General features: G+C 39.8%; 1 protein-coding gene across 1 annotated transcript in view; it reads left to right on the top strand.

Annotated features, from left to right (window-relative positions):
- The window catches only part of LOC122561112 (adhesion G protein-coupled receptor A3), a 522,394-nt gene that overhangs the window by 456,621 nt on the left and 48,441 nt on the right, over positions 1 to 17,332 (top strand). The window contains exon 15 of the mRNA XM_043712551.1: positions 12,952 to 13,079. Coding sequence (XP_043568486.1) covers positions 12,952 to 13,079 — 128 coding nt within the window. The remainder of the gene's footprint in view (positions 1 to 12,951; positions 13,080 to 17,332) is intronic.

The raw sequence follows: 17,332 nt of genomic DNA, 5'->3' as shown, positions 1-17,332 counted from the left end.
AGGTCATAGACAGAGAACACAGGGGGCTAACGCCTTCAACATATTGTCTAGCTATCACCATTGTTAACAGCTAACCCGAGAATGCAACTTTAAAAAAGTTTTGTGATTTACATATGAAAGAAGTGAAACTATCACTGTATTCTAACAGATGAAAGGCTGAACAAACAATCAATTTTTCAATGTATAATTTCAGTTACATCACACTGCAAATTTTTGCTGTAAATTCTGTGTTACGATCGAGCCCTCCACTATCACCTGATGAAGGAGCATCGCTCCAAAAGCTAGTGTGCTTCCAATTAAACCTTTTGGACTATAACCTGGTGTTGTGTGATTTTTAACTTTGTACACCCCAGTTCAACACCGGCATCTCCAAGTCAAAAGGCATTGGTCACTTCCTGATTATCAATTGGCAATTGCTTGCTAACTTTTTATCTTCAGTCTGCTAACTACTTCTTATTTGCTCTTTGTAAAGCAATCCTCTTTGTGAGTATTACCTTAGATAATCAATAGTATTTAGTTAAGTGATTTATGATTTTTGAATCTCATGCTTAAACCAATCAGTTGCTGCTGAGATATGCACTAAAATTATTGTGCAATGGGCAGACTTAAAATTTTCAGTTGTAACATTTGACATAGCCATCTAATATGAATGTACACCAGATGAAAATGCATACTTTTCTAGATTCAGCTGCCTTGCTTTTATTGTTTGAGCATTGAAAGACATCTATTAGTCAGCAGATTGTATCCCCTGGTGCTAATTTGAAGGCATCTTTGCACATGCACACATTTTTGCACGCACATTAACCTGTATTGTGTTTGCCCACGCATGCACTGTTTACCCATCAAATGAACAGAAGATATTACTGTCAAGGGAGATTCAGGTTTACCTCAGTGATTTTTTTTGTCAAGCCCTGGCAGAAAACAAATATTGATATAGTTGAGCAATAATCAGATGTCAGATTTTGCCAATTATAAGGGATAAACAACTACCCTGCCACAACCTGTATAGAATATGCCACAAAGTAAAAGGATTCAGGTTTCTCACATATTAAGTTTTGCAAGCATATAGTGTAAAATATAGTTATGAATTAGACATAGTTAATCCAATGGGATGCGGAAAGACGTTTTGCCACAAATTAAGTATAGGATATTGTTTATTTAGATATGTGGATAATATCATTATTTCAGGCACTCCAACTGTGGAAGGACGGAAAGTGCGTCCTTTGCAGAAGCAACAGTAACAAATGAGCCTGATTATAAAACATATAAAGAAGGGAACAGTGAACATTTAGTTTAATAATACTCACACTTCCCTCGGATTCTGGGTAATATGGTGGGTTAGGATTAAGGTTACTCTATTTCTCTGCCAATCAGAAGTGCAGGTGGATAGATTCGCAGCACTGCAATTCTGCCACCATTTGTCCTGAAGTTACAGGACAATTAATCAATTTCAAAATATTCCCCAAAGCGATTAATCATTACTTACTACTGATGACTTGGTAGATCAGTATTCTCTAAGAACATGAAAACATAAAGAAAAGCCCCCAATTCAGCCCTCCAACACCCTCTGTCATTGGATGATCTTTTACTTCAGTACTATTTTCCTGGTGTCCCTTGATGTATCTAAAATGTAGAAATCTATTACTGTCAGTGTTGGACATACACAATGACTGAACCTCCACCTCCCTCTGAAGCAGAGAGTTAACTTCCATTTGAATGAAAAAGTCCATCTCATAATAACATGACTTTTATTTTTAAGAAAAAAACACTATTATTAATGAGATTGCCAGTCATGTGCAATGCAGTCTCATCTTTGCTAAGACAGCAAATTGTCAGGCAAAAAAAACCTGTTACTACAGATCTCTCGGCTGATATGATATGAACAGTTATGAGAGACTGTTCATACCAAATACAGTGATTTTGATGACGTTATGATTGTACTGTACAAAGTAATATGGGTATGATTGCAAAGAAGTGTGAATGACAGTCCTATACCCAATTACCTAATCACAGGATGTTCAATTTTCTCTGTCTAACACAATAGACTGCCTCACAATAGACTCCATTCATTTCTTTGGCAGAACACTGAGATGCCAAGCAGTTCTTGCCGACTAATGACTTGTGATGATTCAGAACAGGACAATCATCTTTTGGCTAAAGTTACCTCACGTAAGATCGAAAAAATAATTGTCCTTTATACAGCCTGACCAATGTCGCCGACTCTTCTCGTCTTCCATTTTCTGCTGCCTAACACTCCCCAAGAATACCACAGTGGCCCTTAACTTCAACACTCCCCTTTGCTTCCATGTCCCGGTGCCAATTCCAGATGCTACCATTGTGTAGCAACAAGCTTAGATTGATGCTGTGATTATTTACAAGACCCTGTCCTGGGAATAATGGGATGGGTTATCTGCCAACTGAAAACAATGGCAGCTGACCTACCTTGTTGAGGTTCCTCCAGGATAATAGTGGGCTGGGATTTGTTTCCATTTCCATCTTCTGAGGTGAACACTTCAGATTCACGGATTGCAAATGGTACATAATAATTATACTGCTTTTAAGTTATTTTGGTGTGAATAAGATTTATTGATAACTGTGTAAAATTAAACTAGCGTGTGATATTTTCTGGTATCGAAGAAATATTGGAAATCCTATGTAAATTTTTACTTGGCAGAGTCATGATTAAGCAATAAACTCTGGCTCTGAGCCGAGCAAGGCAAATCCCAAAAATAGCGATTGAAGACGTGAACTGATTTTGCATTTTTCTGTCTCTACAATATGAGGAGAGACTTGTGCTCCAATGCCAGCACAATCCCCGATTATTTTCATGGTTCAATAGTCATTAGATACTCATGGAGGCTATTGTCAGGAGCCTGCAACCTGCCCTCAGGATAACCAAGGTGGCACAGTAGCAAGTCTAACATTTAAAAGGTCAGAGGGCACATGGCATTAAAAACGAGAGTAGCTCAAATCATTCTGGGCCTTAGCCAACTCTGAAAGAGTTTAATTGTCTGAGACTGAATTGAAGGGAGAAGACGCAAGGCTCTCTTCCTCCATTCCCACAGTTTGGGAGAAATTCCAAACACTGGGGTTATTAATAGGCTTCTCTGGGCAGAGGGTGGAGATTTCAATAGGACTAGTGAGTGGTATGCCAGTGGGGCAGTATCGGGCTCCATCTCTTGTCAATTGGATGAAAGTATTGGCAAGAAGCAAGTGCTCAGAAACCATCCAGCTGGAAAGAGGAAAATCAAGGAGGGAGGCATGTCTCGGATCTGCTACCTCTTTCTCCCCATTATTTTGGGAACTAAAAATCCAAGATCCGCTGCAGTAACTTATCTGGTCTCTTCTAATAGCACCTTCCAAACTGGCACCCTCTACCACCTAGGAGGACACAGGCAAAAGATATACGGGAATATCATCTGCAAGTTTCCCTCCAAGTCACCAAGCGTCATGACTTGAAAAAATATCACCATTACTTCACTGTAGCTGGGTCAAAATCCTGGAGTTCCTTTCCTGTTAGCACTATGGGTGTCCTTACACGCCACACAGTGCAGTGGTTCAAGAAGGCTGCTCGTCATGACTACCAAAGGCAATCAGGGACAGGCAATAAGTGTTGGCTGAGCCAAGGGCACTCACATCTCAAGACAATTTTTTTGAAATGTGTTTATCAAATAATAATGTATTTTATCCCAAAAACATTTTTCAGTCTTAAAGCTGAATTATAGTGTATTTTCTATCATTAAAAATCAAATATGGGTTGAGTAATCTGGTTTAAAGCATGCAACAAGCATGTAGCAGCAAAAGTAGACAGAGATTCAGCAAGATGTTAAAAGAAGAATATTGTAATTAATGTAATCTAATTTTAAATTTACAGAACACTTCACCATTGCCACATTGTGAATACTATCTTTCCAAGGGATTTCATTACTTAAACACTTTTTGGAGGATCTGAACTATATGTGAAGTAGTACTATATGGTTATCTTTCTGTTCCAAATCTTGCAGGGTTGAGTTCAGTTGAACTTTTGAGTGGCCTTGTTTGCTTTGGGGTAATGGTGATAACCTGGTCTGAAATTGGATGAGAGTTGGTCAAAGATGCCAAATAGGAACAGGCTATTGTCGTAACTGGCAGAGATAAAAACAGGTCAGGACAAAGGACTCTGAAGGGGATGAAAAACCTAAGAATACGCATCATTTTTTCTATTATATCTCATATGCTGTCACTGATCTGTCCTACTTAAAGATGTATCACCAGGATTTTCAAAATTTTTAACTCTGTCAGGGTATAATTGCTTAATTTTATGTCAAGTGCTCATAATTGCTGGAATCGCATTTAGTCACATTTAACTGCATGCTGTATCCCCTAAAACACTCATTAATGCCATCAAAAGTTTCTTGAACCTCACCAACCACAGCAGACTCCACAAGGGTCTTATCGTCCACATACTTCCAATACTTAAGGCCAGAAAAACAAGAACTGTTAGTGAGGATCGGAGAGGATAAAAACGGTCCCTTACTGAGTGCCCTGAGGCCAACCTGCAGTTAATTGAACACTTTCAGAAAACCAACTCAAAGGATCGAGGAAGTTGGAATTCCATTAGTCAAGAATCCCACTTTTTAAAAAATCTTTATTCAGCTGCATGATCAACCTTGTCCAGTGCCTTTATAAAGCCTGTTGCAATAATGGTTGAGGTTGTTCCCAGCAAATCAATACTTTAGCAAAGAAAATTCACCATGTCAACCAGACAGTGGTTCTAAATCTTCCAGACTAGTGATGAAAATAGTGATAGTCAAATCAGTGTTCAATGTCAGATGATCACCACATAGTCATGAACTGCTCTGCAATCTTAGAGAGGTGGTCTGTCAAGGCAATATGCTGTAGTTTGTTTAATGTTCCTTTGTTTTTGCTTTGGCACTAGAACAACAATTGCTTGCTTCCATTAACATGGTAGACAAGCAGGAGGGTGGAAGAACACAGCAAGCTAGGCAGCGTCAGGGGTGGAGAAGTCAATGTTTCGGGTGTAATCCTTCAGGATCGTGGGTGGGTGTAGGGGGAGCTGCAGATGAGGAGGGATGCGGGGTAAGGGAGGGGTAATGCTGGTGGGGTGGTGAGGTAAGGATAGATGAAGGTAGAGGGTACGACCTGGTTGATCAATGGGAGGAATGAATCTGGTAACTAGAAGGAAAAGTCGGTCAGAACAACTCCCTCAGAAAGGAAACATTCAAGATATTGCCTATGAATTTAGAGTTCTGTTCTGCAGAACATATCTGATGAGATTGCCTGAAGTTTATGTGGAGTAATTGATTTTGCAGGTTAGATCCCTCAGAAGATTTTACATTGTATGGATTCCAGAGTTTTTCTGAGCCATAGAAATCTTGGTAATTGAGAAAAATCCAAGGATGTCATATCATCAGCAACATCTGTAAAATATCTGTTAACAAGTGTTGGTGAAAAGTGGCTGGAACTTGAAGTTGCAATGACTTAGAGGACTGAGAAGATGACATTGTCAATTCAAAATGTTGATATCATGATGATATATTGTCCTACTTCAAATGCATTCCCCAATCACAGTAGAAGTGTGTTTTTGTAGTTGCATTAGCACATTGGAGTTTGTTTCTATCTCTCCTGGGTGACCAGGCTGTTGAAAAGCCGAGGACATTTGAACCTAACAGACTTCATGTCAGGAAGCTTTGTCAGATTGATGAATTTGAATACTCATATGATGAAAATATAAACTCAGCACTAGAAACAAAGGGCAATAAAACATTTAATATTTAGTAGAATCATAGAATCTCTACAGTGTGGAAGCAGGCCATTCAGCCCATTGAGTCCACATCAACCCTTCAAAGAGCATCCCACCCAAAACCATCTCCCTAATCTATCCTTGTAACTTTGCATTTCTCATGGCTAATCTGTCTAACCTGCACAACCCTGGGTACTATGGACAATTCATCATGACCAATTCACCTAACCTAGTAAAAGAATCAAGTATCTCTGGTCTGGTTAAAAGAGGGAAGCTAGCCAGATGATGAAAACTCAAGGATCAAAGACCTGATTAGAATCACCATGCACCTTGTTGAAACATTGAGATGATGTAGTACTGACAATCAAGGTAGAAGGTAAAGGTTATAGCTACTATTATAAGGAAGACATATAATCTCACTTTGTACTGGGGATACAGATTTGGTAAGAGCATGCCAAAAATTACATTGTTCCCTACAGATATATCTACTCTACTTTGAGGCCAGTATTGCTACAAATCGAGTCAGTGTAACCTTGATTGAAAACCCCTAAAATGACAAATCCTCTCTTTGGTAACCAATTGAATTTTATCAACTGTCTTGATTAGGTGCTTATTTAATTCACTTCTCTGACTGGAATTAACAGGTGAGTACACAGCAGTGACATAGATTCCTGCGACATGTCTGAACAAAATAAGGTGGGCACAGATGGTCCTATATTACCTCAAGATCTACTAGAACAGTAAAGTTTTATTTATTTACTCATGGGATGTGGGCATCACTGGCTAGGCCAGCATTTATTGCCCATCCCTACGTGCCCTTAAGAAGGTGGTGATTGAGTTTGGATTCAGTTCTTGTTCAGCATCAAGAAACTGTCGGAACTGAGCAGCATAATAACCGAAAACCAGGGGATTACCATAAATACAACTTTGTTTGACAACCAAGAACATTATGACTCTGTCTCCCTTTTTAATAACTCTGAAGGCACAGAAGAAAATAGACCTAACCCTTTTATCCAGGAATCTCTGAAATTTCGACTTAACAACATGACAACTGATGTGGGAGAATCCTGTGCAAAGCTCACAGGACACTACCCCTGTGTTCACTAATCAAAGACACCCTACTACATCTTCAATTACAAAACAAAAGGAAATAAGCCTCTGTGTAAGAGCCAAAAAGTAGCTGTGTATTAATGACTTCTAAATTTCTGCCATTTGTTTAGACATTCTTTGGTTTATGGTGATTGATCTTCAATGGTAATCAAAGGCAAAAGCTTTCAATTGCGGTTGGTTTAGTTGCCTGACAAAGAAACCTCAACATGCTTTAAAGGTGTTGCAACAAATCCAAGAAAGTAAGACCCAAAATATTCAGGGAACATGTTTTTGATACACTTATCTCAAACTGTTTACAACAAACCTAGAGGTGGAAGCCTGAAGATAAACAGAAGATCCCAATTCCAGGTGGTAAGAAGAATCCCAGCATAGACAAATCAAAAATGCTGCGGTATCTTTTTATGTACTTCAATCTAAAAAACATCCATAAGATTAACAAGACAGACTATAAAGAAGAATGACTTGCATTTAAGTATCGCCTTTCATGATCTGTGCATGTCTCAAAGCATCTTACACTCAACTTCCTCACTACCTTTTAATTACCATTCCCCTATCTTGGCTAAACTTACCCACTTAAGGATAATCTCCTCAGATTTTTGCTAAATATAGGCCAGAGTTGTAACCTCATCTCTTAAATGTCAAGTGCCTGCAATCTTTGAATAACCTGGCCATTGGCTGCAGACATGAAAGGCTGAAATACAACAATAGTTGTGTCTAGTAGCTAGGGCTGAGTATGGACTGTTTTACAAAACCGTGTATCTAACTAACTCGCTTTCTGCTAACCACTTGAACAGCTTCATGCATGCCTCAGCTCACCAGTTGAAACAAACTTGCGGCAGGGAAACTCACAAATGAACTTCCATAACACCATAACACCTAATGAGAAAAGGATTATCTCATTATCCAATTCTACCTTGGCACTTGAAAAGGAGAGTAAGAGCACTTGAGCTACACATTATCTTGAGATGGGTCATCGTATATTTGTACTTGCTGCGTTTACTTTGGTAAATTAGCAACAAAAAGGTTAGAGAGAAATATGGGGATAATGTAAAAGAGAAAGTCAATATTCCAAAAAAAGCCTGTAAAAAGATAACTGTTATGCCATAATCTAAGGGTATGCCCTAAGTATCTGAAACCTGATATTACAATACATATTCCTGAAGAAGGGCCTGTGCCCGAAACGTCGAATCTCCTGTTCCCTGGATGCTGCCTGACCTGCTGTGCTGTTCCAGCAATAAAGTTTCAACAATTACAATACATGTCAGTTTAAAGAAGATTAGGAATGTTGCATCCTTGAAGTTAGCTCCTTTTTCACTTAACTACTGTATCCATTAAACAGCCTCATCAATCATCTTGACCCCAACTCCCTCACCCTCCACGACTAGACCTTCCCACCTCTACCCCTTCCCCACATTGAGGCCTTTGAACTTCTACATGATACCTTCAGTACTCTGTCTGCTATGTCTCTGATTCCCTCAGGATTCCAACTTCATACCCTCCTGTCACTGATCTTTCAGACTTCAGATAGCCAATGCTTCTCCACAACCCACTCCCCTTGCGTGACCTGCAATCTCTTCTTTACTCAAATGAAAGCCAAGCCTGTCACTTGCACTGACTCCTTTGTGAAGAACCTCTCAGTGATGCCAAATGCATAAGGCATGCAGCTAAATCTTATTACACTGTTCCCCACACTCCCCCAAACCCCAATCTCAACAGCCCAGCTCCAAGAAAGGCAGAATGTTAGAACTCCCTGATGGTTATACTGAAGTAGATTCTCTGAAGCAAAGATGCTGATCAGGAGCCTGGTTCTTAAAGTTCATTCCCCCCCACACACATATCTTTAAGTTTTATGTGATGATAGCAGGTGACTCAAACTTCGTTCTCCATTTATTGGATTGCTTGCAATACTCTATATTTGCCCTGATGGGTGGAACTCCAGCAACACTCAAGAAGCTCAGCACCATCCACAAAAGCAACCCAATAGATTGGCACCCGTTCGGCATCTTAAACATTTACTCTCTCCAAGATTTTAGTGAAGACCTGTCGCTCGGGCTGTGGTTGAAGTTGTTGATCGGTTCGCCAAGCTGGTTAATTTTCTTACAAGCGTTTTGTTCCCACCTCCTGGGTGACCTCTTCAGTGCTGAGTAGCCTCCAACTGAGGTGCTATCATTGTGATCCGCCCTGAACATATGCCATTCTATCTGTCATGGTGGGTTGCTCTATTTTCGGTTTTGTACTGTAGTGGCCTGTAGATGGTCTCTATTTCAACATGTTTCTTTATGGAACCAGTGGGTGAAGACCAGGTCTCCAGGAATTCCCGAGCTTGTCTTTGCTGAGCCTGTCCCAGTATCGTAACGTTGTCCCAGTTGAATTGGCGGTTGAACCACCTGCCACAACAGACAGAACTGGGTGAGTCCCAAACCAGAGGACACAGTTTAAAAATAACATTAGAACAGAGCTGAGGAGAAACTTCTTCACCCAGAGAGTGGTGGGTGTGTAGAATGCTCTGCCCCAGAAGGCTGTGGAGGCCAAGTCTCTGGATACTTTCAAGAAAGAGTTGGATAGAGCTCTTAAAGATAATGGAATCAAGGGTTATGGGGATAAGGCAGGAACAGGATACTGATTGAGGATGGTGGTGCTGGCTCGAAGGGCAGAATGGCCTGCTCCTGCACCTATTGTCTATTGTCTATTTTAAGTTCAGAGCAGATCACAATGATAGCGCTTCATCCAGAGGCTACACAGCACTGAAGATGTCATCCAGAGGGTACACAGCACTGAAGATGTCACCCAGAGGATACACAGCACTGAAGATGTTATCCGGAGGGTACACAGCACTGAAGATGTCACCCAGGAGGGATTCGAAATGTTTGCAAGAAAATCAACCAGCTCAGTGAACCGATCACCAACATCATTGACTCTCTCTGCGATGGGAGCACTGTGGTAGCAGTATGGACCATCTACAATATGCATGCAGCAAGTGAGCACATCTTCTTGAAAAGGACTGTAGAAATCATGATTTTTATATCTAGCTGGACAAAGGCAGCAGGTACATAGAAAGACCGCCGCCTGCAAGTTCTCCTCCAAGATGCACACCATCCTGGCCTGGAAGTACATCACCGTTTCCTTCAATGTTGCTAGGTCAAAATCCTGGAACACTAAGTCTGGTTCAAAGGCTCACTGGCACCTTATGCGGGATCATAGGGATGGACAGTAAATGCTGGCATTGTCAGTGAGATTCATTTCCCAAAAATAATGTTTCACCACTTCTGACCATAAAACTGTTACTCTTTAGTGGCCACATACCTATTGCTATCCCTCCCTCACTCATTTAGTGTCTGGTGATATTTCCCAAACATACCACTGGCTTCTTCAGTTTGGAAGACTGTTGCCTTTGGAGGAATGGGATAGACAGTTATTTCATATTAATCAGGGTAGACATTGATTCTCCATCCTTCAAATAACTCTCATAGAACTAAATAAAAGACTTACTCACAATGGAACAATCCTCCGAATATGTTACAATGAGCTGGAGGTGATCAGTAGCTAAACTATTTCTCATTGTGTTAGGTTTATTTTAGAGCCACCTATTCTTAATTGTCTGCAGGGTTTTGTACAGAGGACAATAATCCAGATCATTTTGTTCCTGAATAGGAATATTATCTGCAGCCAGCAGGAGGTGGATGAGAGATGACATTCAATTTAGCCAAAAGGAAGAGGTACAACAGCCCAAACGAGGTTTACATTTAGAGATCTTAGATCATACCACAGTAGAATTGACCATCACCATACACTGCCCATCATCACCCCTGGACTCAGTTACCCTCGACCTAATCATTCTTTTTCTTTCCTTTCTTGGGGCAACTGTGACGGGTGCAGTGGATCGGTCATTGATCACGTTCCACTGTTTGATGGCATTGAGGCCTCTGCCCCAATATGATGGGGACTTCAGGTTTCTGTCTTCAGGAATGGGGAACTCCAGTTGTGGGCCTGACTGAATTTCTAAGCCTCTGAGTTACGGCATAGAAAGAACTGGCTAATATTTTTATCACTTTACTCTTCCTTATAGCATAGTAGTAATTTGAACAACCTATTATCTTCCTTCAAGAATAACTTGTTAATCATGCAGTTTATTTTTACATGCCTTTAGTTGACTTTCTTTTATCCATTCTGTGGGACGTACGCGTCCCTGGCTGGGTCAGCATTTATTGCCCATCCCCAGTTGCCCTTGAGAAGATGGTGGTGAGCTGCCTCCTTGAATGACTGCTGTGGGTTGGCCCACAGTGCCATTAGGGATTGCTGTTTTTATGTCTATTATATGTGGCTATTTAACAATAAAATTCTTAGCATGTCTTTGTGATCTTCTTTGAGTCGCACAATTGTTTTTAGACTTCATGTGAGAAGCTCCAAGAGACCCTGATAAGATTTGCTCTGTCAGTCACATACTGCCACAGTTGACACTTCCTTTTAGATTTCGGGTTTTTCCTAACAATATAAATGCTTGCAATACTCAGCCACAGAGGCTGCATGCACGGAGAGGGACTTGTCATGACAGTATGATTTTTCTCACTTGCTGTCAGCCATTTTCAACAAAAAATGCCCTTTTCACAGCTGGATTCATGAGCTTTTTGATATTTACATTGGTTCTGTGACTCATTAGATGCTTGAGAAGCATTTAAGGATCATTATTGCAACTGTGTCATGATCGAGTGCTAATGTTTAATTAGCACTAATGAAGCTGCATTCTTAGAAATCACGCTTTTCAAAACTGAGATTTCATTAGCAGTTTAGCAATTTTAAACTTAGAAACTACAAAAATTGAAAATTTATGGCACAGAAGGAGACTATTTGGTCCATTGTGCATGTAATAGGCAAAAAGAGCTCAGAATCACAGATGCATTATGGCACTGAAGGAGGCCATTTGGCCCATCAGGTCTGCACCAGCTTTGCAAATATACTGCCATTTTTCTGTCTTGTCCCTATAATCCTGTATTTCTTTTTCATTTTAAAATAACAATCTAATTTCCTATTGAAAGCCTCAGTTGAACCTACCTCCATTATATTCTCAAGCTACTTATTCTAAACCCTAACCACTCACTATGTGAAAAGATTCTCTTCATGTCACTTATGCATCTTTCACTAATTGCTTTAAATCAGTGAACTTTCACTCTTTCATAAGAGGGAACACTTTGTCCCTATTCTGTCTGTCCAGGGCATTCATGATTTTCATTTTTTCCATCAGAGTTCTTGTCAGCCATCTCTTCTCCAAGGCAATAATCCTAACTTCTCTAAGATATATTTGTAACTGGAATACTTCATTCCTCAAACCATTCTTGTGAACCTCTTCTGCATTCTTGTGATTGACGCTGAGCTCACGCCATATTCAAGATAACCTCCTTGTTCTTGTAGTCCAATTGGTAAAGCCTAGCATACTGTAAAATATTTAGTTAATTATAGTTGTTTATTAATTATTAAATACCCTGTTGTTTATAGCACTTCAGGTGTACATTCAGATTGCTTAATGTAATGAGATGTTGAATTTCAGCATATCTCCCAGTTCTTTTTTAATTTAAGAATATTGAGCTCCAGATTCCATCAAACTAAAGAGCCAAAAATGCCATTAAGCCACTTGACTGTACTAAGCAAACATGTTTAGGACCACATAATTAACATCTTATTTATTTTTTATTTAACTTGTGTATCAGTGTGTTCAGTGCTGTTCTTAAATTATTTTCTTTTTAATTGCAAGTTCTTCCTGTCTCTCTCTCTGTTTCTTTCATAAAATGGTTGTGAAAGATTGCTAAGGCAATTGCAGAAGTCATCTTAATCTCTTAATTATGGTTTAGCTGGAAGTAAATATGTTATGAAATTGTTTATATCTTGTGAGCTGTGTCGAGGTGAATTTTAAAAAAAAGCTACATCATCAGATTGCATTCGTGTTTTGAAAAGACAAGAATGATTTTTAGATTAATTCTGCCTTAGAAAGTGATTACCTAACGCTTCAGTTGCTAGATGTATGTAGCTTAATAAAGTATGTTCTCTTCCTTATTGTGTGGAAAAGAAGCAGAGACTGTTAATGAATATTTTTGATTGCCTTCCAGGATTTGAAGACTGTGCTTTCCTTCAATCAGTACCCAGGGGAATATCTGCACCCTGTGGTGTATGCGTGCACTGCAGTTCTTTTGCTGTGCCTTTTTGCATCCATTATCACCTACATTGTGCATCACAGGTAGGCTTTACAAAATAACATTTAATTATTGATTTGTTCATCTTTAAGCCATTCTAAAAGCATACAATGTTAATCACAGAAAATTGTCTTTTGTTTAAAATTTGTGCCATTTGAAATGAAATCGAAAATGGAATTGTACAAATTCTTTGAGGAAGATGAATATGAGACATATGATACAGAATAGACTGACTTACCCAGTCATGTTCTGTTGGTACTTGTATGCAATCTGGTTTTGGAAGAGAAAGAGTATGATTGTGAATGAATGCTTTCACAGGTGTGTTTTTGAGTATGCACAGTCACTTAATTAAAGAGCTGTGAGGGTTGTCTGAGATTAGAGTAAAAATGGAAAGGATATAGTAATGTGAGATGTGTGAATGTCAATGTGTCATTATGTTTTCTTTGGAATATGTTGCAGTTGTGATGGTGGCAATGGTGTACTTATTGAACAATGAGTTTGTGAGTTGTGATCTTACTTGTGACAAATTGTTAAATTTCTTGTAACAGTGAAACGATTTCCTGGTTCATAGCCCCTTGACTGTTAACTGCTCAGTGATATCCTCCCATATTTGTTACATTGTCTGTCTCTTTTGGTACAGGACATCGCTCCTGCATAACCTGCACGCACAATGACATTTGGAAGGGTGTTCCAGGATTTTAGCTCAGTGAATGAATGGTGATATATCTCCAAGTTAGGATGGTGTATGGTTTGGAGGAGAACTTGTGGATGGCAGTATTCACATGCATCCGGTGCACTTCTTCTAGGTGGGTGAGGTTTGGAAGGAGTGTTGGTGAGTTGCTGCAGTGCATGTTGTAGGTGATACAGCCTGTTGTTACTATGTCTCAGAAGAGGAGGGTGTGAATGTTTAGTGTAATGGCTGTGATGCCAATCAAGTGGGCTAGTTTATCCCATATGGTGTTGAGCTTCATGTCTTGTTTGAGTGGAGAATATTCCTTCATACTATTGACTTATGCTTTGTGGATGGTAGATAGAAAATTGGGTGTTAGGTGGTGTTATGACCTGTTCTCCCAGCCACGGTATTTATATATGGAGTTTCTGGTCAATGCTAACCCCCGGATGTTGATAGTGAGTATTAATTGATGGTAATGTGGCTGAGTGTCAAGTGGAGTTGGTTAGATTCTTCTTTGTTGGAGATGGGCATCCCTTGGCAATTGTGTGACACTAATGTCATTTGCCGTTGATCCATTCAAGTCTGGATATTATCCAGGTCTTGCATTTGGATGTGAACTGTTTCAGTATTTGAGGAGTTGTGAATGGTACGGAGCATTGTGTAATCATCAGGAACATTCCCACATCTGACCTTATGAAGGAGAGAAGTTATTGATGAACCAGATGATGATGCTTGGGACTAGTATACTACCCTGAGAAACTCCTATGACTGAAATGATTGATTGCCAGCAACCACAACTGTGGTCCTTTGTGCTCAACATGATTCCAATGGAGGGATTTCCCCTGATTCTCACTGACTTCAGTTTTACTAAAGTCCCTTGCTATCAGGTTTGGTTGTATGTTGCATTGATATCAAAGACAATCACTCCTACCTCAGCATTTGAGCTCTTTTGTCCAAGTTTGAACGAGTCCAAATGAAATCACAAGATGAGAAACTCTAACAGAACCCAAACTGAGCATCAGTGACAAGGTTATTGCTGAATAAGGGTTATTTAATGGTGTAATCATGTATCCATCCCATCACTAAATGAAAGAGAAAATGGATAATCTTTCTCTTGGAAATAGGTGATTAATGGGGTTATCATAATGGAATATTAAAGTGCAGCAAAGCAAACTGCGAGTGCACTATGAATATTCTTCAGGATTGAAGAGCTGATTTGAACTCATTTTCTTTTCCAAAACTCTTGTAAATGGCTGTGCAGGTTATTGGCATCATTGTCTCCTGATATCTCGATGCACACTCACAGACTCTTAGCTCAGTTCAGGAACAAATAGAAGCTTTCTTTTTGTAACTCATTGCATAAGACTTTGAATTCCTCAAATTTTTAAAAAAAGTATTACACTTACATTTTTGTGTCGATCTTGCTACTAAAATTCTGGTCACTACCTTCCCTCTAATTTGATGATTGCCAACCAATGTTATCATCACAGTACAACTCAGAGCCAGTGTTAATATCAACTTGGAGGTCAGAATCCTCCAAAAGAAGTAGGAGCAGAATTAGGCCATTCGCTGCATCAAGTTTGCTCTGCCATTCAAATATCGCTGTTATGTTTTTCAACCCCATTCACCTGCCTTCTCCCCATAACTCTTGATCTCTTCACTAATCAAGAACCAGTCTATCTCTGTCCTAAATAGACTTAATGATTTGGCCTCCACAGCCTTCTGCAGTGATGTGTTCCACAGATTCACCACCCTCTGGCTGAAAAAAATTCCTCCTCATCCCATTCCAGGTTCAGAAGGAGTCAGCCTGAAGGCAGATCTGGGAGAAATTTTCCCGGAGTAGGTATCAAGTCAGTGGACTGACACGCTCTGAACCCGGGGGTAGTCAGTCAGCATAATTAACTGCTCATTTTGTCAGCTGCTTGGGTACATCATTAGGAGAGACGTGTCTCGTGGTGATTTACCTGCAGCCGGTGATGGGGCCCCTACAAGGTCTCTCACACGTAACCTCCTGATCCTGAGCTGTCATCATCAACCAAAGCTGTGGACTCATGACAAACCTGAGGGAGGGCCTGCCCTTCACAAGCATGATCTTGTAGCCAGTGGTTTGCATAAACAAATCTGTATATTCATCAGACAATGTTCACCTTGTAACAGTGGTGGTGGCCAATTCTGACAGTGGAACTGCCTTCCTTCCTGGACCATAGGCCTTCTGATTGTCCCCAGCTATGATCAGTTACATTACCACTTCAAGGAAGATCTCCCCGGTGGACGTGATGGCAGTTCAGGGTAAAAACCAAAAATCATCATGGCATTTGATTGTCCCTGAAAATACACTAAGATCCATTGAGTACAAAAGATAAAGAAGTGACAAGGAAGAAAAGATGTATTCATTGCAACTTTAGGAAATCCCTATGTGCCTATCAGCCAAGGAGCTTTTTTTTAAAATAGCGTGTTCACTCTTGTAATATAGAAAACAGACAACTTCATGCACTCAGCAAGTTCCAAATCTGGAAGATTCCTTAAATGATTACAGTAAAAACAAAATGACGTAAGTTCAAGCTTGTGCAAGATATTTAGGTACCAACAAAGGAAAGTAGTGCCTCATTTTAATCCACCCAAACTCTGTTCACTTACACAGAACTAAAATTGGACCTGTACTGTGAATGCAAAAACGATTAACCCTGCAGCAACTGTATACTGTCTCCATGCCAGCCTTCTTAAAATCTCTGTTAAGGATCTATGCTGCTGCGACCCTCCACAAGATCAACATGATGGTTTTCAATGATTAATTTTGCACTGCTGATCCTTTTACTGTGTTGAAGGTTCATTAAATAGCTTTACTAAAATCCTTTTAGGCTAGTAGAGAGAGAGAGAGTTTGGAGGATTGATAATGAGAAAGAAAAAAAGAGGTTTGAACAGTAGTTGGTGTCTGTCTTCATGGAAGAAAGCCTCCTAAAGATAATTGAAAATCCAGAGGTGATAGGGCAGGGTGAGCTTAAAGCAATCACCATCACCAGGCAAAAGATGCTGGGAAAACTATTGGATCTGAAGATTGATATGTCATTAGGACTGGGTGGTATGCATTTCAGGGTCTAAAAGAAAAAGCAGCACAGATACGAGATCCATTTATTATAATGATCCAAATTCTGGAAGCGTCCTAGTGGATCAGAAGATAGCAAATGTAGCACCTCTGTTCTAGAAAGGAGGAAGACTGAAAGCACATAACCATAAGCCAGTTAGCCTAGCATCTGTCATAAAGAGCATGCTGGAATCCTGGTACATAAAGCACATAAAGTTAGTTTGTGGGTACAGCAAATGGTTAAGAAAGCAGGTGGAATGTCGTTGCTTATTGCGAGGAATGGAATATAAAATTAGAAATGTTTTAAGGCAGTCATATAGGACCTTACTGAAACTGTATCTGGAGTACTGTGTACAATTTTGGTCTCGTTTTTCAAACAAGTAGTTCAGAGGATTTTCAGTCAACTCATCCTAGGGATGAAGAGCTTATCTAATGAAGAAAGGTTAATGGATTGTCCAATATTTATTGGAGTTTATAAGAATGAGAGGAGTTTGTAATGAAACATTTAAGATCTTTGCAGGTCAGGATTGGGTGGTTAGCAG

The sequence above is a fragment of the Chiloscyllium plagiosum genome, chromosome 22 (assembly GCF_004010195.1).
Source record: "Chiloscyllium plagiosum isolate BGI_BamShark_2017 chromosome 22, ASM401019v2, whole genome shotgun sequence".
Classification (NCBI taxonomy): domain Eukaryota; kingdom Metazoa; phylum Chordata; class Chondrichthyes; order Orectolobiformes; family Hemiscylliidae; genus Chiloscyllium; species Chiloscyllium plagiosum.
Note: the sequence above shows the minus strand (reverse complement) of the source record. Positions and strands in the feature narration are given on the sequence as shown.